Genomic DNA, 26,664 nt, shown 5'->3' with positions numbered 1-26,664 from the left:
AAGGTGTACCTAATAAAGTGGCTACTGAATGTATGTCGTATTAAACCAGACAAACAAAAAACAAACAAAAACAAGTTTAAGATGAAATTTAAAAAACTGAAGCTGCACAACTTAAACCGTTTTCCAGTGATTTATTGAGGAAATTGAGGTTGAGAGCAACAAAGTCCAGCCATAAAAAAATCCAGTGTCTCTAAATACAGTTTCCTGCATCTGCTTTATCTATTCCTCATGCTTGAATGTTATATGTACTGACAAAAACATCTTAAAACCCCCATTACCTCTCTTTAAGAAATGCTTACTGAGATATGTGACAGGTAAAAATGGAGTACACCTCAAAAGAATCTGTTCTTATACCATCTTCAAAATTTCAATTACACACACAAAAAGAAATAAAAAACAACAGCAACACCAAAATCTACAAAATATTCAAGGCACTTAAATGCTGGGTGACATCACACTCAATGGATAATTATGAAACTATGAAATGAAGTGATTTATTACATCAAATATGCGATGGATCTGAGGTCAGTGCACTGTACAGGAAATGTGTTGTGGCCTAACATGTAGACAGAAATGAGCTACTCAGGTTGGTCCTGGTTGAGAATAAACTGATATAAAAGGATGGCTAAATTAAGTTTTCATTTCATATATTCCAAAGGCAACTATTAATCTGCTTACAGTATTTCACCTGTGCTATCTATTCAAAGATTTACTATATTAAGTCAGTTGTGGTTGAAAATAAGTTCACTTCCTCTGAGATTTATGATCACAGTCGCAAACCGTGCCTTATAAAACTGCTCTCGGCATACAGAATCAAACATACTTTTCTGCTTCACCAAATTTTTCACAACATTTACAAGAGAAATATTTTAAAAAAAAAAACTCAAACATCTAAACAGTTCCTCCAGACCATCAGCGTGTGGGAGGCAGGTGTGAGTCATCCACTGGCCCATCTCGATGCCCTTCTTTTTTATCTGGCAGCAGCTGAAACACATAAAGTCAGAGACAAGTGATAAAACCATGCTAAGATAAAACCACATCTGTGCGATGAAAAAGAGACCTTCATACAACTTGAAAACTGATCAAGATGGAGATCTGAATTGTGTTTTGAGATGATCATGTGTGCCTTTTTGTCAAGGCAACACTAGACGGCAGTGCTGCACTGACTGCATGCAGTGGAGGATGTTATGTCACCATGGTTAGGAGTTGGTACCTGCTGTTTCCTCCTTCTCCAGTGGTGCAGGAAGTGCTCTGGTCCTTTTCTTAAGTAAAACTAACAATGCAACTGTAGAAACACTGTTACAAATAAAAGGCCTGCATTGAAAATGTTATACTAAAGTAAAAGTATGTAATCAGGAAAATGTAGTTAAGGCATTAAAAGTAAAGAAAAATGTCTCCAATATGAATTTAAAAATAATAAAAAGGAAAAGCGGCACATTTTCAAGTTGAAATGTTTTACGTGAAAAATGAGTTGACAGAAACAGTTGCTAATTAGTTTTCTGCCAGTCGACTAACTGATTAATTGACTAATGGTTTCAGTTGCACTTGTATAAACAATTTGGGAGTTGTTTCTTCTTCTAAGAAAATAGTGTGTTTGATGAACTTGTCATATGTTTTGTGTTCAAAAATCTTCATTTCTAAAGTAACTAAAGCTAGCAGATAAATGTAGTGGAGTAGAAGTACAGAGTGGCATGAAAAGAAAAGACTCATGTACAGTGCAAGCAGGCTACCATTTGTATTTAAAGGGACAGTTTACCCCAAAATCCAAAATCAAGAAATGAAGAATTTCAGCTAACTGATGTTCACTTAAGTCGGTTTCTCACAAAATACAGTAAAGAATTTGTAGAAATATGATGAAAATTAAGGAGGACTTAAAGGGACAGTTCACCCCAAAATCAAAATTACATATTTTTCCCCTTACCTGTAGCACTATTTACCAGTCTAGACTGTTTCGGTGTGAGTTACTGAGTGTTAGAGATATCAGCCGGAGAGATGTCTGCCTTCTCTCCAATATAATGGAACTAGATGGCACTCAGCTTGTAGTGCTTAAAGTGCCAAAACATACATTTTAAAAACTCGACATCAGTGTCTCTTTCCAGAATCATGACCTGGTTACTTAAGATAATCCACAGACTTTATTGTGAGCAGATTCATGTGGGAACTATTTTCCCTCTACTAAACCACACCCACTTACTGTACCACTGCCCAGAAGGAAGCATACTCATGGACGAGTGGCTCAGGCTTGTGGCAGCGCAAGATCTAAATATTGATAACATCCTCCTTGGCTGAGCTGTAACATTAGCTAGCTCAGTGATGCTAAGTATGCTAGCATTAGATGCACACTTTCTTCTGCGCAGTGATTCGGTTGCTGGGTGTAGTTTGGTAGAAAGAAAATCTTTCATACGCTTTGTGCGCCTTAAGCACCACAAGCTGAGTGCCTTCAGCCATTATATTCCAGAGAAGGCAGACATGTCTACGGCTGATAGCTCCAACACTCAGCAACTCACACCAAAGCAATCTAGATTGATAAATAGCAGGGGTGAACTGTTGAGTAAACATACAGAGTTACATTCCATCACTAACCAAAAGGTTATCTGAAACTGTTTGTAAACTTTCCTGAGGCCAAACTGTCTATAAATTTAATGAATCATTACATTATATTAAAGTTAGGACGGTTAGGACGACTCATTTTTATGGTAGTACTTGCTGATTTGGACTTTTCAAGTTCATTAAGTTAGTAAAAAAAAGAGTAGTTTTTGTTGATGAGCTTTGCATGTGGGATTATAAAGTTTGTCTGTGTGGAGTGTGGCATATACGAGTAACAAGTTTTGCAGTCAGATGAGAATTTATAAAGCTACAATCCAAAGAAATCCAGTCATCTGTAACAACATAAACATGTTCTTCCTCGGCAGAATTCCTAAAGCATGACTCCATTTCCCTGTGAATCTCGCAGCCAAGTCATCGAGGCCTGATTGTTTAAGGGAAGGAAGGTAGGACATTTAGTGCCCAATGCTTTTTTTTTTTTTTCATGGGTGGGGTGAAGGGATACTGAGTCTGTGTACAAACCTTGTATGACACATGCGCACCCCCGTGGATGTGCACATGCATTCAACCCACCAACAAACATGCACACGCCCAACAGCGTCTGGGCCACATTGACATTTACTGACTGCACAATAGCTCCTGTCCAAAATAATCTGTGTTTATGTTAGGAAGTCCCTATCTTTCAAGCCCTGCTGCTTGTTCAAGGGTGGGGGCGGCAAAATCACAGGAAACACCTTCTGTTGCCCAGCAAAGCCCCAAAAGCCCATACAGTACAATGAGATATTAAAAGCCTGCAACTTCCCTGCAATCATTGCGAGTCTGTGTCTGGGAGAAACAGCTTTACCAAGTGATGGAAGAATGCACAAACAGAATGAAGTTGGAAGCGGCTCTAGCAGGAAATAGACGCAAGGGCAGCTCACCATTTTCTTCCCCGCCTGATGACTTCACTCCGAGGAGCATGACGCCATCTTTGGTGCTCTCGGGTCGGCTCTGGAAAGATGCGCTGTGGAGAGTTAGAGGGACAAAGGGATGAATACTGTAGCTGTTTACACACCTTTAAAACAAAGCTCATTACTAAAAGGTTCAAACTTACTTCTCGGTTCCAGTGTCAATGGTTTCTGTTGAAGAGAAGATGAGAGACTTATTCTATTTCTGCTGATCTCATTCAGTGTCTAAAATATCTCATCATTTCAAAATCAAACAATATACCACTACAGTTGACAGTATTTAGATACACTATGTGGTACAGCCTGCCTGCATATGTACCTGTGTGATCGTGGATCTTCTTGCATTTGAATTTGAAGACAATGGCCACAGCAGCTCCAACCAGGACGACAGGCAACAGAATCCACCACAGCCTTTTGTCTAAGGGGGTCACATATTCAGGAGACGGTCATCAACATCAGTGCACTCTGATTTGTCTCTGAATTTTAACGTCTACCCAAATGGCAGACCACTGATGTAGCAGTTCAATGAGCATTTCTAACTATATAACTATAATAAATGCTTGTTTATTAACTTCTGTCATTTTGCAAAGTCCCCCCCTAACAAAGCAGGCTGAGGATCCCTGGTTTAGTGCATTACCTGATTTTGGGGGTGCTTTTTCCTCAGTGCCAGGTGGAGAACCTGTTAAATTAATGCATTTTTGATTAGCTGATTAGCTTCCTGCTCCATTATACTGAACAGTATGAAACATGCAGCTTATTTATATACAGTGTGGTTGTACAGTGTAACTTACCAGCACTCTTGTCTTTATTCTTTTCAGCCTCATGTGGCATCCCTGGAGGTGCCATGGTTCGATGTGATGCTGTCACAATGAAATGAATAATTTCTTACATGAATAAAGCCACAAAAACAGTACAAGATGGTCAATATTACATCAGCAAAGAAAATCTGCTGGTTTTATTGTTTTACCATCCAACTAGATGGAAGTACTGTGGAGTTATTAATCACAAATGCATTAAGGAAACCAGCTTTAAGTTCTGATGCACTTTAAGATATACATTTTCTTGCAAATGTGATTGCATCAACTAAAGACAATGTTTGCTTTGGAATCATATGTCAGTATGTTGGCAATATATTTTATTTAATGTATAAATACAAAGCAGAAAAATAAGAAGGAGAAGGAAAATGTATCAGTGATATACTGTACCTGGTGCAGGAGTAGTTGCACCTGCAGAAAATAAAGATAGTGCTACCTTCATTTGAGTCTATGTTAAATTTGTTTAAAAACAACTTTTGAGATGATTTTAACACAATTATGAAAACAAAAAGTGATGCTGTTTCATTACATACCTTTACCTGGTTTTTCAATGGTCTCATGAGGCCCTAACAAAATTCAAAATAGTTCAAATGCAGCTTTGAAAACAGTTCTTTAAACAGTTGCTTAAAAAATCATAATGTTCATGCTTTGGTCTCATGCCAGAAAAATACATCATTTATTACGTTTGACACACTGTAATCATGTTTCGTAAAAAAAGAAAATTAAAAGTTTATAGTCCAAAAGCTTGCTTATTTCTGGTGATGTACAATTTCAAAATTTCTTTTTACCTGGAGTCAACACATCTGGCGTGCTATCAAAGGAGTTTCCTGGGTCAGGATAGTGATGTGTTTGAGGAGATCTTGGTTTCAGAGTGTCATTTATCGAAGCTAAGACAGAAGAAAAAAAATGTTATTCTTGTTTAATTTTAGACATTACCTCCTGCTCCTTATCTGCAACATTTTGTATTACTGAAACTTTTGATTATTATATCTCTTCCAAAAAGGATGTACGGCATAATTCCGTGACAGATGTTAGATGAATGAATTTCTCTAACATGGACCCAATGGTGCACATTTTGACATGCTTGTTCATTCATAAGTCCAACAGAAAATATTTTTTAAAATTGTGATATACAGCTGTGGATCATCACTGACCCAATTAAAGGATTGTAAGATGAATTAAAATAAAGTCTAACTATCATTGTCCATCCCGGCAAGAGATGTAGCGGTCACAGTCTTGTGGTCATTAGATGCTGTTGTAGGTGAAGCAGTCTTTGGTGTAGGTGTTGGAGCCTCAATTTTTTCTGGAAAATAAAGAGGATCATGGCCGATTCAGTCTACAAGACCCTGAGTATGGAGCATTATTCTACTTATCCTCAGTCAACCAAAATTACATGCAAACTCACTGTCAGGAGATTTGCTGGTGGCATCAGGAGCAGCAGTGGGAGGTAGAACTGGGTGTGTTGGTGCTGCTGCTGTTGGTGCTGCTGCTGTTGGTGCTGCTGCTGTTGGTGCTACTTTTGGTGTTGCTATTGGCCCTGCGCGTGGTGCTGGTGTTGGGGTTACTGGTGCTGCCGGTGCTGGTGATATACAAAAAGAAACACACTGATGTGGTTGGCTGAGATTTGTAGAAATATATAACCAGAACCCAACTCTAGTCATGTTTCTACAGAATCCAGGTTATGATCATTTGCAGACTCTCACTACTACAGTGATAATGGTAGGAAGAGTTTGGAATCTACGATGAAAAACGAGACTCCACACCAAAGTTCCCACAGTTCAGTTTTTCTATGTGTTAAAATGACTTGCTTTCTGGTGGAGAGATGAGAGGATTGATACCACTCTCATATTATCGGTTCTTCTCAATGTCAACGAAGGATCTGGTGTAGCATTTCAACGGCTATATCATCTGATCCCGCCAAAGGACTGTTCCAATGTCCTTCAAATTTTACCAGGGATCGAGTCCCTCATTCAAAGAATTTTGAAGAATGCCTGTGTGTGTCCTCAGCGCTCTTAAAGCACCCACAATCCTTTACGCATGATACGTTGATCCTGTCCCCTGATTTAAAAACAAGAAAAATATGCTACTAAACTTTCCGTTAATTTAGCTCAGCAGTAAAGATCTGTTTCTGAACAAATTCGAGGTGAGAAAGAGCCAATGCAGTTGCTGAAACTTCACACATATTGGATGTAGACCAAGATCTAATTTAATGTTTGGTCTGACTTCTGTAAGGTACTGATGCATTGCTGGTTCTTGGGCATGCTTGTCTTTAAAAATGGCACAGAACGACAGAGAAGCGACGGCATCGCCAACAGCGCAATATGCATTTAAGTGAGTATCATAAGTAATTAATCCTTTTTTTTTTTTTTTTTTTACACACTTGCCCACTTAGTTGGCAAAACCACTGACAGTATGGTCTCCAGCACACTGATGCTCCATTTCAGTTTCACCCTTCATTTCAACAAAGTAGTTGAAGAGCACCCAATCCTACCCAAGGAAACTACTGACGAAGAAAATGACATGATGTCAGTGACAGCGTTTGAATTTTGCATCGGGGCCAGAGTTTGGAGCCACTTCTATTGAAGTTAGTGGGGCGGGCACAGCAAGTCCCACGTTGACCTCTCATATCTGTGCTGTTAGACCTTTGACTTAAAAAAATGCTTCCACCAGATTAAAAACTGAATGACATTTTTTTTATCTAAATGTGTATGTTTGTTTTCCTTGTTATTGGTCTCCAAATAGATTATGGCTCTATTCGTCATAACAGGAGAAGAATGGGATCGGCACCACACTCTGGCTCCAATGCAAAATTTGAATGGTGTGACTGACATCATGTCCTTTCTTTCTTTTACAGTTTCCTTGGTCCTGCCAAAGAAGCATTTTTAACTGGGAGAAGCACTAGGTATCTGTCTGTTAAATATAACATTACAGCGAGAAGCTAGTTAGCTTTGCTTAGCAAAAGACTGGATACAAGGGAAAACAGCTAGCCTGTCCCAAGATAACAAAATACGTCTACCAGTAGCTTAATATTTAACATGTCAGCCTGTATCTCAGGTGTCCTTACGCAACCACCGAAACAGCAATTTGACGTGTCATGTTTTTTTTTTCTTTTTGTGTCCATGTACAGTGCAGTTACTTGGCAACCAGCAGAAACTCCTTGAAGTTACTGCTCTTCGAAAACCCTGCAAACTGTTGTTTTTACATTGTTTTTTTGTTTTGTATGACTTAAACAACAGACAAAAAAATGAATTACTGAGCAATAAAATTGTTGCTAGGTGGATTTTGTCATTTTCACATTGAGCCAAGCCAACAGTTTCCTCGTTTCCAGTCGGGTCCATGTCATTGGTTCGACAGCCCATTGGTTCGACATCCCATTAGTCCAACTGTCCGCGGTGCTGAACGGCTCGCGGCGGGCATATGGTGCGCCGCGACCGGCTTGAGGCGAAGCAGGCTCACGGCTTATGTGTTTGTCACTTTCTTTTTCATTTTAACCCACACCATGATCTTTTCCTGACCCTAACCAAGTGGTTTTTGTGCCTAAACCTAAGCAGACCTTAACCACAGGGCATCATGATGATTTCGGAACGGACTTCGGAACAATGAGTTTAATATGGTCGGAACAATGGGATGTCGAACCAATGGGCTGTCGAACTAATGGGCAGTTCCCTTTCCATTCTTTGTGTTAAGCTAAGCTAAGCTAAACTAAGCTAAGCCAAGCTAAGCGGCTACTGACAGTGGCCTTAAACTGTATTTAACTTACACATTTTGACTTTGAGAAGCACCTACCAGGTATCTGTCTGTTTAATATAATGCTACAGCAAGAAGCTAGTTAGCTGAGCAATAAAGTTGATGGTAGGAGGATTTTGTCTTTTTCACATTGAGCCAAGCCAGCAGTTTCCCCATTTTCAGTCTTGTGTTAAGCTAAAGCTAAGCTCAGCAAAGCTAAGCTAAGCTAAGCTAAGCTAAGCTAAGCGGCTACTGACAGTGGCCTTAAACTGTATTTAACTTACACATTTTGACTGTGAGAAGCACCTAGTAGGTATCTGTCTGTTAAGTATATAGCTACAGTGAGATGCTAGTTACCTTAGCTTAGCTTAGCACAAAGACTGGAAACAGTGGTAAACAGTTAGCCTGGCTTTGTCCCAAAATAACAAAATATGCCTACCAGTAAGTTACCTTAATATTTAACATGTCAGCCTGTCTCTCAGGTGTTTGGGAATTTTTTTGTGTCCCTGTATATTGCAGTTGCCAGGCAACCAGCAGAACCTAAGCTTAGCTTAGCACGAAGACTGGAAACAGGAGGAAACAGCTAGCCTGGCTTTGTCCGAATAAAAGTGAGTGCTTTTGATCTTCTCCTCTTACACTCCATTGGAGAACAAAAAAATCCCCAAAATGTAAAACTATTGCTTTAATGCTCTTCTTACCCAGTGACAATGTTGTGCCTGCTGGTGCTGCTGTGGATTGTTGGTCCTTTTTGTCACTTGACTCAACTGATTCATCTGTAAAAGCAGAAACACATGTATTTGAGAGCTGTGTTTTTTAGTGACAAATTAAATCAGTAATCAGTCACTGCAGTCACTAACCACCATGCAGCCTTACATCCTCACAGTCTGATGTCAGAGCGCAACATTAAAAACGAATGTGCTATCTAGGAAGCCATAATGCATCCATCATGAAAACACTAGAATCAGTTTGTCTACATAAAACATTTCCTCAGACAGACAGACTCTCTATTTTAGGTTCACAGTTGCATATTTGCATCATTCCTGTTTGGCACGACTTTAAAGCCCAGCGTCTGAGACAAAGGCGTGCCCTCGCTCCAAGTGTCAGACTAAGGATGAGAAGTCAAGATAGTGGTGGAAGTTGCAGCGTGTTGAGGTGGATATCCTCTGCTTGAAGCGCTGCGGCAGTGTGAAGCTGCATCCTGTCCCAGACACACTATTGTTGTCCCCTGACCTGAGCAGCAGAGCATCCTGTCTTCACTGCTGTCAGTTACGATCCTATTCAACATATTTCTTCCCAGAGCAGTCGCTGAATCGCTGACCACCTGCAGCTCTGTCTGGCTTCATCTGCAAGACTATGGGGACAAGTCCAAGTCAAGTCCCAAGTATTTGGAGCAGATCTCAAGTCAAGTCTACAGTCCTAAAATCTCAATGTTATTTATGTTATTTGGAACATATCCAAATAAAGTTCAAGTACTTTAAGTCTTTCAAAACAAGGCCAAGTCAGGTTTCACGTGTTTTGGTGTAAGACTCAAGTCAAGTCGCAAGTACTTAAGTTAATTCCAGATAAATCCAAGTCAAACCTCAAGTACTATATCAAAACCAAGTTCCAAGTGTGTCAGATCAAGTCACCCTGGCGTGCTGATCCCTGGCGTAACGGACTGGTCAAGGCACTAGTCCTTATTAATTGAAAACAAGTCCAAGTCAAGTCTCAGGTTCTATAAATTATTTGAGACAAGTCTTCAAGCCAAGCTTCAGTTATTTCAGAGTAAGTTACAAGTCAAGTCACAACTCTTATAATTTATTGGAAACAAGTCACAAGTCAAGTCACACGTCCTATAATTCATTTAAAACAGGTCCACTAAAATCTCAAGTCCTATAAATTATTCAAAAAAAAAAAAAAAAAAAAAAAAAATTCAAGTCAAGCTTTAAGTATTCAGAGCAAGTCACAAGTCAAGGCACTAGTCCTATGTATTTGAAAACAAGTCCAAGTCAAGTCTCAAGTTCTATAATTTATTTGAGACAAGTCTTCAAGCCAAGCTTCAATTATTTTGGAGTGAGTTACAAGTCAAACCACAAATCCTATTATTTGTTTGACACAAGTCTAAGTCAAGTCTTAGGTCCTGTAAACCATCCACAACAGGTCTTCAAGTCAAGCTTTAAGTATTTCTGAGCAAGTCGCAAGTCAAGTCACAAGTCCTATAATTCATTTAAAACAGCTCCAGTCAAATCTCAAGTCCTATAAATCATTTGAGAAAAATTTTCAAGTCAAGCTTTAAGTATTTCTGAGCAAGTCACAAGTCAAGGCACTAGTCCTAATTACTGAAAACAAGTCCAAGTCAAGTCTTCCAGCCAAGCTTCAATTATTTTGGAGTGAGTTACAAGTCAAGCCACAAATCCTATTAGTTGGAAACACGTCCAAGTCAAGTCTTCAGGTCTTCAAGTCAAGCTTTAAGTATTTTTAAGCAAGTCACAAGTCAAGGCATTTGTCCTAATTAATTGAAAACAAGTCCAAGTAAACTTTCAAGTCCTGTACAGACAGACAAGTCTTCAAGTCAAGCTTCAAGTATTTCTAAGTCCCAAATCGTGTCACTAGTCCTGATTAATTGGAAACAAGTCAGAGTCAAGTCTCCAGTATTTTGCAGCATGTCTCAAGTCAAGTCACAAGTCCTGTAAATAATCTGAGACAAGTCTTTATGTCAAGTATTTAGGGGCAAGTCACCTGTGAAGTCTCAAGTCCTTGACGTAATTTGATAGTGAAGGCCTGAAGCAAAACTTCAGTAAGTCACAAGTCCTTCAAGTTATTCGAGACAAGTTCAAGTCAACTCAAGTCTCAAGTATTTCGGTACAAGTGTCAATTAAAATCTTAAGTCCTGTGAGTACAGCCTCGAGTCATGTCTACAGTCCTCTGGTGCAAGTCCAAGTGCAAGTCAGTGCTGGAAGGTCAGGCTCAAGAGAAATGTATGTTCAGTCTCTCCTTGTTGCTTCTCTTTCTGTGCTGTGGAGGAAAATAAAGCTCATTAAAGTAAAAATGCCTCTGCAGGGTGAGCAGTGGCCAGGGCGAGGGTGTTTCCTCCAGATGTTTACTGCTAAACGCTGGAAGTCGATTTGTTGCCAGTTGGGACGTTTAAGTCTCCGGACAATGATCTGTTGTCTCTGTGAGAGAGGGGGCAGTTCTGTTCCCACTGGCTATCTGCTGTTAGATCACCTATCTGCCCAGCACAGAACAGATAAAGGTTCTCTTGGCTTGGCACAAGGAAAACAAACAAATCAAGAACCACCCTTTTTTTCCCTTTCCTTCAACCAAGAGACACTCATTTGTCACTACATTTTCCATTCCTTAGGTTTCGATTTGTGCTTGATAGCTTGTGCTCATAATAAAAATAGGTTTGACCATCGCTTTGGCTAAATATGGCTGAATAATATCTTTTTTCCCAACTACTACAAAGGATAACTTAGGAGCTTATCTCAGCCTAAATTGACGGAAGCACACTGAGTGGGTGTCTCCAAGGTACCGTTCAAAGTGTCTTTTGAACAACACTGTGATCTTTATCTTTGCACATACCAAATCAAAACTAAATTACATAGGAACAAGTAAAACGTATTTCGTTATCCATTATTAGAACAACTGCTGCTGCGAACACAAAAATTCAAATGTATTTTTTCACAATGCAGCAAACCAACTTGACAGGAAACTCTAACTATGGAAATGTTTGACACTGTAAGATATTAAATCAGAATTAGTTTCATACATCAGTAACTAAAGGTAGCTTGAATACTCTCTGCACAGACAATGCACAGAAACAAGGTTGAAACAATTCATGTATGTTAAAGAGAGATGAAGACTTTAAAGGGCCTTCAGCTCTGATTCTGGGATATCCAGACCAAAAGCAGTTTGAATGGTTCCCCCACCTGATGTGTAGACATGGACGGATGCTAACAGGACGAGGACAAGAAGCCTGATGGTCTTCATGGTGATTCAGCGGGCGTAAACTCCTCCGACTTCTTCCTCAGACTCCAACTGAGTGGCCAGTGGAAAAGGTGCTCGGGCGCTCCGCTGCTGATGCTTATTTTGGCACTTCCTTTAGATAAAGAAGGGGAGGAAATACACTGGCTTCCCTTCATGACGTAAAAGTGGGTGGCTGTGGAGACCAGCGCAAGCTCAGGCCAGTGGGTGCAAACCTACGTCCATGTAACTGGAATCTCAGTTTTGAGTAATGTGTTTGGATGCATTGCCCAACAACCATCTCTTATTTTTTTCCTGCTCTGACACCACTTGAGCAGTTGGGAGGAGACTGGGACTTACTGGTACAAAAACAATTTCATTTGGGATCATTCAGGTGAAGGATGTTATCGAGCTTTAAATAAACAATACGGTATCCAAGAACTGTGTGTAACTAATTATATGATAAGATATAAAAGATGTAAAGTACTTTGGGATAGTAATTCAGAAGCAGGGACCACTTGATTACATGCACGCACACACCCTTACATTTTAGATTCATACCAACTGCACCAACAAAACAGAGTAAAAAAAGACCAAGGCAGTTTGTTTTGTTAAATAATGATTGGAACAGATGACAAGGAGCCAAGTCTTGACAGCCCAGGGGAGCTGCTCAAATACCAGCCATGACGCTTTTACTATTCTTCATTGTTTATGTAACAGTGCTTCCAGAAAGCATGGAGATGACCTTAGATGGGTCACCGTGCAGGCTGTTGCACTGACAAGTTTCTATTTATGAATTAGGCAGATGGTGTGACAAAAACATCTTATCATTTCATAGGATTATCAGTTACCATCTTAACGCAGAGGACACAACACCAAGAAGTTGTTTTCTACCACCGAACATCTCGTGCAAGTCTTATTTTCACTTTGACAATGTTTTTGTGTTCGCTGGTCTTCAGATTATTCCTCTGAGGCTACAACAATCTAGCTCCTGTTTTCTGGCCCTCTCGAAAAAACAGGATGCCAGAGTTTACTTCCTTTCATTTGAGCATTGTGTTTGATTTCAGCTGAAGAGACCAAAAAGAGACACTTCAGAGGCCAAGGGCAAGAAAATGCAGGCTGCTTAGCGAAGTTAATGTCGGAGTATTTTATTTATGTGGACCACTAGGCAAGGTTTGAGTTTGCTGATAGCTGCATAGATTGTCCACTCATGTGCTTGACAACTGGAGGTTTAATTTCTAACATTTCTTGGAGAAAGAGCTGCCCTGAAATACATTTTTAGCCATTTGAAACCTGAGCAAATTGGCTTGATTTCATTTAGAAACATGGGCAGAAGGCAATGAGCAACCAAAGAAGAAACGACCCAAAAAAGTTGCAAGTAATTAGTAAAAAGAGAAAATTAAAAACAAGAAAACTGATATAAAAAGGAAATGACCTGAAAGAGTGCTTAAAAATTCTGTAACATCATTTTAAAATGTAATAATAATTATAATTAAGAAAGAAATTGCACCAATTTATGCAAGATTGAAAGGTTTAAATACTTGTGAAAGGTGTCTGAAAGCAGCACAAGAAAAGTGATGTCCCTCCAGATTTCAAAGGTTTACACCCATAAAATCAAATCTAAAAACATATTGCGCATAAAAATACAACATTTTATCCTCATATTAAGGAGGAAGGCGGCAGATCTTGGTCTGTGTACACAGGTATGTTTGCACAATCTTGGCTTAGTCTCTGTAGTTTAATCAAAGAAGTCACTGAGGTTGATGAAAAGGAAACACCTTTGTTGCCTAACTGCCAAGGAGCAATTTCCCATCGACATACTGACAAGTCAATGCCAAATTCTTGAGAGGAACTGGACAAAGTGGAGCAAAACAAGACTCGATACAGAGACTGAACTCGCAGCAGTGTTAAGGATGACAGCTCCATATAGAATAGAGCATGTGGAGGGATTTTAAAGCTCTCTTTTCACGCATGTGTCCCCCTGTCGACCTCTGAGGTGTGACTTTCAGATTGTGACTCTATTGTTAGTGCCTGGTTTACTCACAGGTTTGACTTATGCCTAATGGCGAGTGCATTTCCTGTAATCTTGTTGGAAAACACAAACCATCACGTAACTCTATTAACAGCTTTATAAACTCGTGATACAAAAAAAAAATGCCCGAAGGACTTTTGTGTATTATGTAGTCGATTTTATTTTACATGGTTGCATATTCATGTAGCGGAGGACTGTAGGACAGCCTGAGTCACGCACGCACACACACACATACAGGAGAAGCGGCTTCATTTCAAGTTGAAATTCATGCACATTTTTATTGAACAGTTATATAAAATACTTTTCATAGTTGCAAGTGCATGCCTCATCTGCCAACAGTTTTGAAGTTAAATTACAAAAGCAAGGCTTCATGTCGTGTAGTGAATTACTTGGGCACTTAAGCAGTTCTTAAAAAAGATCGAAGTATTTTTTTTTTTCCGTTTCATCTTAAAGTATTGAGCAGTATCAAACCTGTAACTGATATACAAAGCAGAGTTCCAAATAATAATAGTAATAATAATCAAATTACACTTTTCTGTGGCACATTTACAAAACAGAACAAAACCGATTTTACCTGTTATATGACACAAACAGCTAATCATGCATTTTTGAGTTACACGTGTAACCACACACCTCACAAGAATTGTCAAACATGCTTAATAATTGGACTGTGTGCACTTACAAGCGCAGGTTAAAAATATGATTTCTCATCCATCTTAGATAATTAAATGCTTCAATTACAAAAAGAAGTTGAAGGCATAGAGCATCATGGTGTTAATTGAAAGTATGCAGGTATACGTTTCCAGTATATGTTCACTAAAGCGCAATATATTTCAAAACAGGCCTCCACAGCCAAGGTATTCAGATTTTCTATTTCCTTTGTTTGATTTTTATAAAACATGCATAGGCAGACACTTTATTGTATTCTTTTTTTTTTTTTTTTACACAATATAGGTTTCTCTATTTTTACTTTGTTCGCAATACTTAAAAAGAGAAAAAATTAACACTCAATTCCAGCAAGCCACGATAAATCTACCCCCCCACCCCTTCCAAAAGAGACAAAAAATAAACATATTTGCAAATGATAGATAGGTAAATGTAAATTCCAGTTATGAAACTCAAGAAAATAGGTATTCATTACCGAGTTATTTAGCCATTATACAGAAAAATCAGGTCAAAGCACACACCAAAAGAACCTGAGGTAAGCATAATATGTACAAAACCATAAAACGTTCCATTATTTGGCATTTCGACAACATTGCAACATTCTTTTTAAGACTGCCTAATTAATTTCAGAGCTATTTTATAAGAGTAGCAAAACAAAAAGTTATCAATAAATAGTCCTTATTTAGTTTGTACACCCTTATACGTTAAAAACATTATCTCATGTTCTGTCCTTTTTAGTGCTGTATTTTTGTAAACGTACAATAGTTAGTAAGAAGTTACACGACTTTCCGTTTCGGTGTAAATGAGCAAGGGTCTTTCAAGAAATAAAAGAAAAGATAAATCACCTTTAAGATCTCTCTATCGCTCTCTTTCTCTCTGACATACTGCGGTGTGGTGGGGAGTCAAGCGCGATAAAGGCCTGACCATTCAGAAATGTGACCCGGCAATAACTTAGCAGATTTGACTATGAACTAATATTTTGAAGGCATATCCAAAGACTAGAAAGTGAGATGTCCCCCCAGTGTGAGCCATAGATGCCTCCCCCCTCCACTCTCCACTCTCCAACACTCCCCCTCCTCTCCACTCTTTCACCCTTTGCCCCTTTTCTGCGGTGGCGGGCCGTGATGAGGCTGGGGGCAGGGCAGCCCCGTCGGCCAAGGTGGCGCCTGCTGCTGGCCTTCACTGGATGTTGCTGCCACTGCTGGTGCTTCCTTTGGCGTCTGTGCCATTGGTCTCTGAGGACAGGGCCTTGTTGAGGGAGTTGAGGCTGGCGTCCGAGGGCAAGGCGTCTCGCCGCGGCGGCATCCTCTCGTTGATGCGATCCAGCCCCTTCGCCTCCTCGAAGCTGGTGATCTTGTGCTGGGGCGAGAAGCCTTTGATGGCTGTTGAGATGCAAGAAAAAAAAAGGGAAAACGGGGGAGAAATCAGGAGTGGTTTTAGAGGGGAGAGATGAAATGATTGTAAGAATGGGGGTCACACTTGCTCACATTCACCCACACATCACCAGATTTGGCTTATCTTTGGTTTGGTCTCGATTCATGGAATTGTTGTGACAGAAAACTTGTTTAACTGAGAACACAACAACATACAGACAGCATCTGTGGAGCTGCCGGCTTACTAAACTGCAAGTCATCCATGAAAAATGAGTAACTGATGGGCCTGTTAACACTACTGATAACTGCATCATGTTGATCCCTGAGGGCCCAGACACACCAAACCAACATCAAAGAACTTGCGGTGATGAAGCCTGAGTGTTGCATTGCCTCATGTTGCCTGACCACACTGTGAAGACTACAGCCAGCCACCAACCAGCACGTACATTCTGCGGCTGTGTTAGAGGACACACTCCATAGCAGCAGGTGGCAGTAGTATGTTTACGTCACTAAAAGAAGGAAACCATTAGACTAACAGATCGTATTTAAGACGCTAGTTAGCCAGTTAGCACATTAACAACACAATCCCATTTTGAAAGAACAAATGATGTTTACGGTGACACTAACAATAACACAAACAGTTACTAACTCTTTCTGCTAAAGAGCTCAATGGCTAAAAAAAATCTTACCTAATAGAATAAGTTTGTTTCAGTCTCACGCCCTCTTGACTTTAGTTATTTGTTTACTTTCCTCACTTCGGTTTTTCTTCTTGTGAACTGAGCTGAACTGCCAATCAGAGTGATATCTGTCACTGACAGGCTCTGCCGTCCCAAACGCCACTAAACTGGTCGAATAAAGCTGACAAGGTCCGACTAGTGCCCAGCAGTGCGGGACACACAACAAAAACTAGAGCGACAGATGCTCACCAACTACCTGACACTGATTGACCGGCTTGGTGTATCAGGGCCCTACAGACCTTACTTTAAAGGAACAGTCTGTCATTTTGGCAAATATGCTTATTCACTTTCTTGGGTGGAGTTTGATGAGAAGATCAGTTTGCCATAAATAGCGTAAGTATTGGAAAGGGGGAAACAGCTAACATAGCTCTACAGCTCACTATTTAACATGCTGAACTATGTTGTTTTATCCATATTACAACAAATTTTGTGACCGTATGTGGAATTAAATGTGGGACTATTTTATGCCTTGGCAGGGCGGAGTAACAAGTCTTTTTAACTCTTTGCTGGAAATTAGCGAGGCTAAGCTAGCCACCCCTGACTGTAGCCTTAAATGAAGAGACAGATTTGAGAGAGGTATCGATCTTCTCATCTAACTCTGCGCAATGAAGTAATCAAGCATATTTCCCAAAATACCCACCAGTTCCTTCAACTGGACATACAAGTGTATGATGTGAAACAAATCTGTGCTATTGAACATTTGATAAAATTGTATAAATGTGTTTTTTTTTAAGAACAACAGCATATATTGTACAGCATGTTTACATATTCATCATTTTGAGTGTTTAGCATTTAGTAACAGATGAACAATTAATATCAAAGGATATCAAACTCATTTTTATGAAATGACAACACATTAACACCATTTATCAGAGTTTCAAATGATATAACTACACAGACAAAAGGATTAAACAATCCTTCTAAATCTATAGAGGGTACCCCTGGCATCAGGGTCAACAGGTTTTCACTGTGCCATCGATTTACGCTTTAATCGCTGACACTGGACCGTCTAACAGTCATCTTGTACTGCTGCTTTGTTAATCTTAAACACTGTGTGCACTCTGTAAAAGGTAAAGAATATATAAATGGCTAATAAAGAATATCTTAGCTCAGGCACATTCCAGAACACCTGAGGACCCCAAACATCCAGATCGCCCCGTCACGTCACAGATTAAAAAAAATGACAAAAAGGGAAGAAGGAGAATGATCAAAGAGACAAAAAAAAGGAGTAGGGGAGGGAAAAATAAACACTAGAGTGGAGCCCACTGAGACATTCACTTCCACAAAATAGAACCACGTTGAGACTGAGCTCACGTACAAAGACACTACAGAGGTACTTGGGGTGCTAACGACTTGTTCAGTCTGCTTGGAGCATGCAGCAATTACGGGTTCACTTGAGGTTATGAGGGGTGGAGGTCACAACCGAGTGGAGTTAAAGACAAACAAGATTCAATTGAACTGAATACTGGAATGAGGAGAAAAAATAGCGGCTGGTTTATGAAATGACCACTGAGGTGAATAAAACCAAGCTGATAAAATGGCATCGCATTTGTCAGCTCGACACTGTTTTATTCGATTCAGTGGGGTTCATAAGCGTCGCCTTGTTGCTCCAATATTCAGCTTGATCCAGTGTCCTTTCAGCCCGCTTTAACTCCAAAAATTACACCATTTTGTTACTTCCACCTTTCATAAAGGGCTGGGGATCTTAATGGTGATAACTATGATTGCAAAGAAGATGACCCTTTACTAGGATGTAATTTTAGACGACAAATCGGGGAGCGTGGAAAAGGGGGCATGATGGGTAGCGTAGTTGTGTTGCTGCATAGCACAGGTCAGACACAGGTTATTAGCAGCTCACAGGAAAGAACACGACACAGCAGGGCCACAGAGGATCCACATGGAGAGAGAAGCAGAGAAGTGTCTCGACACTACAATGGACTGTCCTCTAATGGGGCTAAAGAGGAAGTACTGGACAATTCCAACGTAAATAGCAGCTGGCAAACTACTATTTAGCTCGCAGTTGAGGTTGTTCTTGCGCCAAAGGCGATGTAAATGAAACAAATTTGGGGGAGAATCCAATTTGGATTCCAAAGCCTCCTGTGGAGCGTTTGTCGCTATTAATTCAGATTCAACTCTAAAGAAAACTGCAGCATTATTACATTAATACAACAGCAACAACAATGCACAACTGCTTCGGTTGTTTCAAAGGGGAAATACCATGTAAGCTTTCATAGCAAGACTTCACTGGATTGTGTGAGGGCAGAGCAGGGGGCGCACTATCTTAGCCACACTTAAATTACAGTGTTGAGTGACTTTAATTAAACACTGTTTGTTTAAGGGACCCCCTCTCTCTTAACTTACAAAGCTTCAGATAAGAGAACAAGTGTAACCTTCTAAGTGACTGTATACTGAGGCTTTATTATTGTACACAAAACTGCTGATTGCTTCTGTGTCTGCAGTCTGCAGGACATTAGGGATGCTGCATATAGACAAGCACTGTATGAATTCTAGATACTGTAGTGGTCTAGCTCTGCTGGATGCAGTATGTTGATCCAGCCGGTGTCTCTAATATCTGGTAAAAAGCAAATTACAGCTGCCAGCCAACCTGATGATGCCCATTTATTTACACCTCCCACATTATGAGTGTGAATGTGCACTTTCTCAAGTGCAATCTCTGTCCTGAACCTGGATTGTCCCATCATTTTCCCTGTAAGATGCATAAAAAGTGATATTTAATCTTCTGACAATGAGAGGCAGAGTATAGCTGTAGTGTTATAATAACATGCTGTTAAGACTAGAACAACTCTATGTGTAGATTTCTTTCTAGAAATTTTCACTTTTTATGATAATTAAGGATAACCTGCAGATTCTGGTCAAAATGATATGCAGTATTTGCTTTGCTCTCACTCAAAATCACAGTGCGATCTTTGAAATCTGTGCTATGAAATCCGTTCCCCTTTAAAACGTGTGTGACCACAGGATTTCCTAATTACTTACTTCTTTTTTCTCTGTTAATACTATGCAACATTTTGTTAGCCCAAACACCCAACACACTCTATTCAAGCACCAGCGAGATGGATGAAAACCCAGTGGAAACCCCCTGTCTATTGCCATGAAAAGCAACAGAAGAGGGCAGCCAGACCCATTTACCTTCGTCAGCCTCAATAGCTTCAATAGTAGCTGAAGAGAAGAAGAGGGGGGTTGCAAAACGAATGAGAGAAGTGAGCAGAGGAGTTCATTTTGTCCTAGGAACAAGTCAATGAGCAGCAAAGACAGCCAATGCCGACAACAGAGGTTAACGTCATCTCCACATTTCATGACAAAGGACACATGGATGTTAGCGGAGAGGGGAGAGGAGGAGGAGGGAGAGGGATGAGCCTTAGCTTTTTGATGAGTTCCAGATCTGTAAAGGGAAGGTGACACATGTTTGTGGCAGCGAACGACCTCATGGAGAGGACTGCGTCTTTGAGGTACTTTGAAAAAGTCTGACAAAGAAATCAATGTAGTGACAGAAAAAAATGAATACTGCGGGGACGAACATTGATAGCCAATACAAGACGTTGAAGCTGGAAATATATTAGTTCTTTACTACTACGCATATCAGAGCAAACATGGAGAGGGAAATAGGACAGATGGAAAACAGGAATAAGGTTTAAATACGTATGTGGCTGTGGGTTTCATGGCTGAGGCTTAATTGATAATGTAAAATCGAAGCGCTGTCGACACATGGAGCGGCGTTACTGTTGTGTTGTGTGCGACATGAAGCAGCATCTGGAACTGCAGGATTAGCATCTTTTGATATCAGATATCAAAAATGCTGGCTTACTTTTTGTGAAGTGCGAGGGGAGGAAAAAACAACCTTCGGTGTTTTAACCACTTACCAATTTCTGACAGTCGTCCTTGAGATTATAAATCAACATACAGTACAACTGTGTAAAATCAGCTTTACACAAAGACAGGGATGAGGCAGGAGGTGACAGCAAAGTGACAGCTATACCGTACTGAAGACTACGGGACACACTACCATGAGGATGAGAAAAAATTACAAAAAGGCACGAGAGCAACAGACTGTAAACGGAATGGTTGATGGAGTCAACATTTCAGTAGAAGCACACTGGCGTCGGCTTTGAAGGAGGAGAGCAATGTGATTCTACCAATGTTGCAACAGGAATCTCTGAACATCACTCTACCTTCACCGGGGTTCTCTTTAGTGTCAGCTGCTTCCACACGGCTCACAAACAAATACTCTTAAACTTCCATAACCATATACTGTTACGCAGATCATCAGCAGAGACATAATTCTAGAGGTGCTAGTGTGTTTAGTGGTTTCAAACCCCTAAAAATACAATTAATGTTGGTCTCTTTTAATTGGACATGCTTCATTCTATGAATTTAGAGTTTGTGTTAAGAGCTGTAGCTTTGTTTATTACTTAAAGGGATAGTTCGGATCTTTTAAGGTGGGGCTGCATAAGGGTACTTATCCATGGTCAGGGTGTTGCCTACAGCAGATGGAGGTCGACATGCCCACAGTTTGGAGAAATGGGCAGAAGTACTGCAAAAGAAGCTATGGACTACTATGGATGGGTACAGCAGCAAAATGTACGTTAGCTACCTAAAAAAAAAATCAGTTTGAGTTTACAGTATTTAGAATATTTTCACTGCTGGTCTACTGCTGCCTTTATCAGTGTGTTTGTTTGTGTCACTGAGTGACTTTGGTGTTTTAAAGGACTCATCTGAATTTACCGAAGCCACACAATACCACAAACTACCAAACAAGTCAGCTATAGACCAGCAACTCCTGTGTTCAGCAATGTTAAATCACTGTTTTTGTCAATGGAGTCTGGTGGCTTCAAAGAGAGGGATTTAACAGCTTCAGTTCCCTGGCAGAAAGGACTGACTGATGGCAAAGTACAGCAGTGAAAATATTCTTAGTAGCATACACAAAAATTGATATTGACTACATTTTGTGGCTGACCCCAAACACAGCAGTACATTGCTTAGCTTCCTTGGCAGTACACCTGTCTGCTTCTCCAAACTCAGGGCGCACTGACTGTTTTCTACACTGACTAAGGAGCAGTACCTCATACAACCTCAGTTCAAGAAAATCCAAACTATCCCTTTAATGCAAAACGAACACAAAAGTAGCCCTGTCCTTTCAGCTTAAATCCGTGGGGCTGACATAGAGGAGAGCATCACAGCCTCCTTTATTGAGAGACACGTTATTGATGTTTTCTCATTCCAATTCGGTCACTTCTCTGTCACAAATCAAAACTTACAATGCAGTTTCAAATGGGCACAGAGTCTGCACGCTGTTTGTAGCTGACCAATATTCTGAAGACTGATTTCCGGAAGACTTTAAAATGCTCTGCTAACTCTTCAGCTGTTTGCAGCTAAGAATTCCCCATCACTCTATCTGCTACCTGCAGCTTCCTAAATCAAGTCTGTGCTATTTGCAAAAGCTTAATCTGAGTGCTGTTGTCCCTGAAAGTAAAACTACTGAACTTTGGGAAGAAAAAAGTGACACATTCTTTCATGTTGAAATGAAACATTGAATTCATGAATTCATAGGCGACAAAACACACTCTTCCTCAATTCAATTAAGTTAGGGGTTTTGCATTTATAGCGTTTCTTGGTCTGGTATGGTTAACAAACTTTACATGACTCGTGACTCTGTGTAGTGCTATATAGTCATACTCTCATTTGATTGATGATTGACAGTTGTTTGCACAGTGGTCACTGTTCAGTAAATGTTACATAACTTGCTTTAATATAAAGAGGTACTTACTCTCATAGAGATAACAGATTTTGCTTTTTAATGTAAAAAACTATAGCTTCATATGGTGTTTATGTGTGCAACGCAACATCGTGTGTGCTTAGGAAAGTGCGAGCTGATGTGTGAGAACCTGTGAAAGGAGAGGGAAGTTGTCTGGATTTCTGCTTTATTTTGTAAAGGAAAGGCAGACAGCAGCTATCCCCCTTTCATTCACAGTTGCTTGTGTCAATTCCAATTCATCCTCTGAATCACAGAGAGTCCCGCGTCTATCCCGACGGAGCACTGCTGAGATCCACAACTAGCAACTAGCAAATTTGGACAATAAAGTGACCATTTCCGTCAGGAGTCCCAAGTTAAATTTGAAGTTTGTAAAGGCGTTTCCAGAAAGCCTCGCTGCAGCAACTTTGTCAAACTCATTTAGGGAGTGTTTGGAATTCAACATAAGAGGGTGGACTGAACTCTAAACTTGTCTCACAATAAAAATAAATAAATTTTTAAAAAAAACAACACAACAGAATACTTGCACAACCGATTATACCTGCAGTTTCTAGAAAGAAAGGAGAAAGAAAAAGATACAGGTAATATTTGAGATAAAACCAGTGGAATACAGAAAGAGACGGGGACGGGGAGACAGGGTATTAATGTGAGACATCGGGAGGGAGACACATTAGAGAAGACAAAGGGACAAAGAAAATCTGCTGAATGTATCTGGCATTGTCTGGGAAGAGGGGACTATCTATAGGTACTTAATATTCTATCGTTGTTTATCCAGGAAAAAATGCTGAACTACATTAAAGTTGAAAGAAAGCTCTGTAGAGCAGCTGCTTTTACTTTCAAGTATTTCACTAAAACATGCAGTATAGAGATGATACTGAGTGAAGCTGCCAAAACATTTAACTACACTTACAGTATTACTTTAAGGCAGCAATTTCAAATTCCTGGACCATCACTGAGGGAAAAGGGAAGGAGTCTGTACATACAATATTCCCTAAACACTGAGCTAGCACTTCATTCAGGGTATTGCTGTGTAAGGGGAATTTATTATGTGTGTGCGAGAATCCGTTCTGAGGGGCCAAAGCTGGGGGTCTCGGGGCACTTGGTGATAGTCTTACCATTCTGCAGCTTTTCTTTGCCACCGGACAGCACTCCGCTTGGTAGCATGCCTGTCGGGGTCAGTCCCTTCAGTGTCAGCACGCTCTCACTCTCCTCTCTGAAATATCAACACAGATATGTACGCTTTATCTACTAGGTGTTACTTTCTTGAAGCTTATTTTACTGTAGAACAATCAAAATTGTGATTGTTTTGGACAACTTAACACAAACTAAATAACTTAAGTATAAACTGCTTAAAACTAAAAAATAATGTGAGAACACACTCACTTACAGTGCGTTATATTAAAGCAGTAACAATTCATTTTTTTTTGGCCATCTGGGGGCAGTAAAACAAGCTGAAAACATAGCATCAATCTTTAGCAGCTAAATGCTCCACTATGTTTACAAGCCAGTTGCTGGGCAGTTTGTACACAATGAGGTTATCAAACACACTCGCATGCCAAGTTGATGAGAGCGATTAGACTGAACCGAAACAGTAAAATTCTCGGCCATAAACCACAACAGTGGCCTGAAATACAATAAAACAATCATAGGGTTGAGAGGAGCTGCAGTTGGGTGATAATTCTCTGTCCCAACAAATGACACCTTTAACACTACAAACAGTCATTTGACCTAGTGTTTATATAAAAATGTTGATTAATGCAGCTTTAAAGGTCCAGTGTGTAAGGTTTAGGGGGATTTAATGGCATATAGCCGTGAGGATTGCAGATAGCAATCATCTGAAACTTCTCCCAGTTATAATTCCTTCAGTGTTTATGGTTCAGGAAGTTGCTACCGTGAGCCGAATTATCCACAGAGGTCTAATCTTCTCCAGAGCAAACAGACGTGGTGATTTTAACTAATAAAAACACGGAATAAAGCAATTTCACATTAAAGAATCTGTGTTTTTCCATTGCTCTTGTCATGGAGGGTCTGTTAACTACGGTGGATGAGGCTAAAACGCTAACTATAAAGCTATCTTGAGCCAGTGTTTGATTTGTCTGTTCAGGGATACTGTAGAAACATGGTGGTGTAACATGCAATCTCAATAAATAAGGACCTGTTCCCTATGTAGATATAAACAGCTCATTCTGAGGTAATGAAAACACAAGAAAGAAGAAAACATACTTATTATTATGTCATATTCCATTGCTGCCAATATGTCCCCCTAAATCCTACACACTGGACCTTTAAAAATTTCATTCAAGTTCCTGTAATGGAATAGCAACATGGGACATGGTAGAACATACAGCACACAAGGGTGTTTTTTCATGTCTGCATACCTGAGCACGGAAAATACCCTGGCCATCTTGCCAATGGCACGGATCTTGTTGCGGATGACCTCTTTACGAGCAGAAGCTGTGGCACCTGGAGGGGTCAGAAGTCAGACACAGTCATACAAACTGTGACTCATGCATGTTAAACCATGTCCTGTGGAAGTTAAACATAGACTCCATTGTCTGTGTTTTGTGTCCCTTAACATTAAGTAAATCTGCTGAGTCAGAGCGAGTCTGGTTGACTATTAGTTTCATCGTGAAGTGCATCAGATGAACACGATGCAAACACAGTGTGGTTATTAAAGCCCAGGGTTCAGCTCATATGAAATCGTTTGAATCCATCCACACATCACAACAACTGGGTTTCAGTACACTCATGCTGCCTGTGTGTATCGTCCCACAATTGAAGTCCCTTTAACTCCTACACGCTATTTTCCCCAGGTTATATTAAACCATGTTACATCATCTGTAAATGGCCTGGCCCTTGTCCAAACATGTCTCTTCCGTACGTTCGATGAACACACACTATATGAATTTTCCTGTGCTGTGTTTGGGTTTGCGGGGACTCAAACAGGAATTTTCCTGGACTGGAAAACAAAACTTTGTTTAAAGAGACCTTTATTACAGAATAACAGGCCCCAGGGAGCCTGCTTGGAAAATGCATGAAGTATGAAGGATGGAAATGAAGCTGATGTGTGGTGAAAGGCCGGGTAAAGGAAAGAGCGGACAGTCTCATGTCTAGTTTAAGACTCTTCCTTTCATCGTGTATTGAATAAACTACTACTACTTTAACACGTGTGTCTCAACACAACTGATCCCTTGTAGTAGCAAAGATTATTTTTAATGTAAACAGCAAAGACATTAATTTAGCTAAAGTGAATGACCTTCCTTTAAATCATTTTTTTCTCTGTGTGTCAAATTTGGCCATAGCTAAAGCAGGAGCATGTAATTGTAACATTACCAACACATCTTCAAGGAAACCAATTAAAAAGAGATCAATAGAAAGGCTCAGTAGTAGTGTTAGAGGGTGCTTTAAACAGTGCCGTTAGTTGACAGACTTCTGAAACGCAGAGAGCAAGCACTGGACAAAGGTCTATCTACCTCTGCACACACCATCATGACTAATGTTTGTACCTTTTTTGGGGGGATATATTAGCTGTCCTTCTCATGAAACACCCCCAGAAGAGAAGACAAGAGAAAGGACAGAGAGATCAGTGGATGGCTGTAGAATGAAAGGAGGAGGTGGCGGAGAGGGGGCGGATGGCGAAAAATAAGAGGCAAGAAAGCACAACGAGTGTAAAGAAAAGCGATGCCTTGAACACAAAACTCTGGAAAACATAGAAAAGAGAAATTAGATGAGGTAAACCAAGGTAGTGACAACATCACAGAAAATGAGACAGAAAAAGAAAGGAGAAGAATGCAAAGAAATATGTGGAGAAAAAAAATATAATAATGAAATATCAACATAATGGCAATTGGAAACCATGGAAACAATAGCAGATAAAGAGCAGGGCAACAAAAGGATTATACAGGCACAGAAAACAAGATCATGAGTGAGAGACAAAGGAAAGAGAAATCCCAGTGTCAACAGAGTGAATACAAACAAAATAAATGAGTGCAAATGGCTGCAAAACAGAAAAATAAATGAGATTAAGAAGAAACAGTAAAGTGAAAATGAGGGCAAAGAATATAAAGTGAATTGACTAAAAGCACTGAGTGGATGAGATGGCAGGAAATGAT

The 26,664-nt window shown here is 40.0% G+C and overlaps 2 protein-coding genes across 6 annotated transcripts in view; both read right to left on the bottom strand.

Annotated features, from left to right (window-relative positions):
* Nucleotides 1–116: 116 nt before the first annotated feature.
* On the bottom strand, nucleotides 117–12,099 carry LOC117272634 (uncharacterized). Of its 2 annotated transcripts, XM_033651612.2 has the most exons (13): nucleotides 11,941–12,099; nucleotides 8,731–8,805; nucleotides 5,712–5,885; nucleotides 5,502–5,609; nucleotides 5,095–5,193; nucleotides 4,840–4,872; nucleotides 4,697–4,717; nucleotides 4,283–4,351; nucleotides 4,129–4,170; nucleotides 3,811–3,909; nucleotides 3,638–3,662; nucleotides 3,465–3,547; nucleotides 117–984 (listed from the first exon to the last, which is right to left on the bottom strand). In XM_033651612.2, exons 1-13 carry the CDS (start codon nucleotides 11,999–12,001, stop codon nucleotides 971–973), a joined length of 903 nt encoding a protein of 300 aa, XP_033507503.1. In that variant the 5' UTR covers nucleotides 12,002–12,099; the 3' UTR covers nucleotides 117–970. The 2 variants fall into 2 exon arrangements, with proteins under 2 accessions (XP_033507503.1, XP_033507504.1); XM_033651613.2 differs by lacking the exon at nucleotides 4,129–4,170.
* Nucleotides 12,100–14,257: 2,158 nt separating this feature from the next.
* Nucleotides 14,258–26,664, bottom strand: part of LOC117272656 (protein phosphatase 3 catalytic subunit alpha) — a 78,222-nt gene continuing 65,815 nt past the window's right edge. The window contains exons 11-15 of one of the 4 annotated variants that reach the window (XM_033651655.2): nucleotides 26,059–26,085; nucleotides 24,931–25,015; nucleotides 23,668–23,765; nucleotides 19,933–19,962; nucleotides 14,258–16,054 (exon numbers count right to left, since the gene is read on the bottom strand). In XM_033651655.2, coding sequence (XP_033507546.1) covers nucleotides 15,852–16,054; nucleotides 19,933–19,962; nucleotides 23,668–23,765; nucleotides 24,931–25,015; nucleotides 26,059–26,085 — 443 coding nt within the window. In that variant the 3' untranslated portion in view covers nucleotides 14,258–15,851. The remainder of the gene's footprint in view (nucleotides 16,055–19,932; nucleotides 19,963–23,667; nucleotides 23,766–24,930; nucleotides 25,016–26,058; nucleotides 26,086–26,664) is intronic. The other 3 variants (XM_033651658.2, XM_033651657.2, XM_033651659.2) reach the window with 3 other exon arrangements.

This window comes from Epinephelus lanceolatus, chromosome 22, assembly GCF_041903045.1.
Source record: "Epinephelus lanceolatus isolate andai-2023 chromosome 22, ASM4190304v1, whole genome shotgun sequence".
Classification (NCBI taxonomy): domain Eukaryota; kingdom Metazoa; phylum Chordata; class Actinopteri; order Perciformes; family Serranidae; genus Epinephelus; species Epinephelus lanceolatus.
The sequence above is the reverse complement of the archived record's forward strand: the minus strand, read 5'-3'. Positions and strand labels throughout refer to the sequence as shown.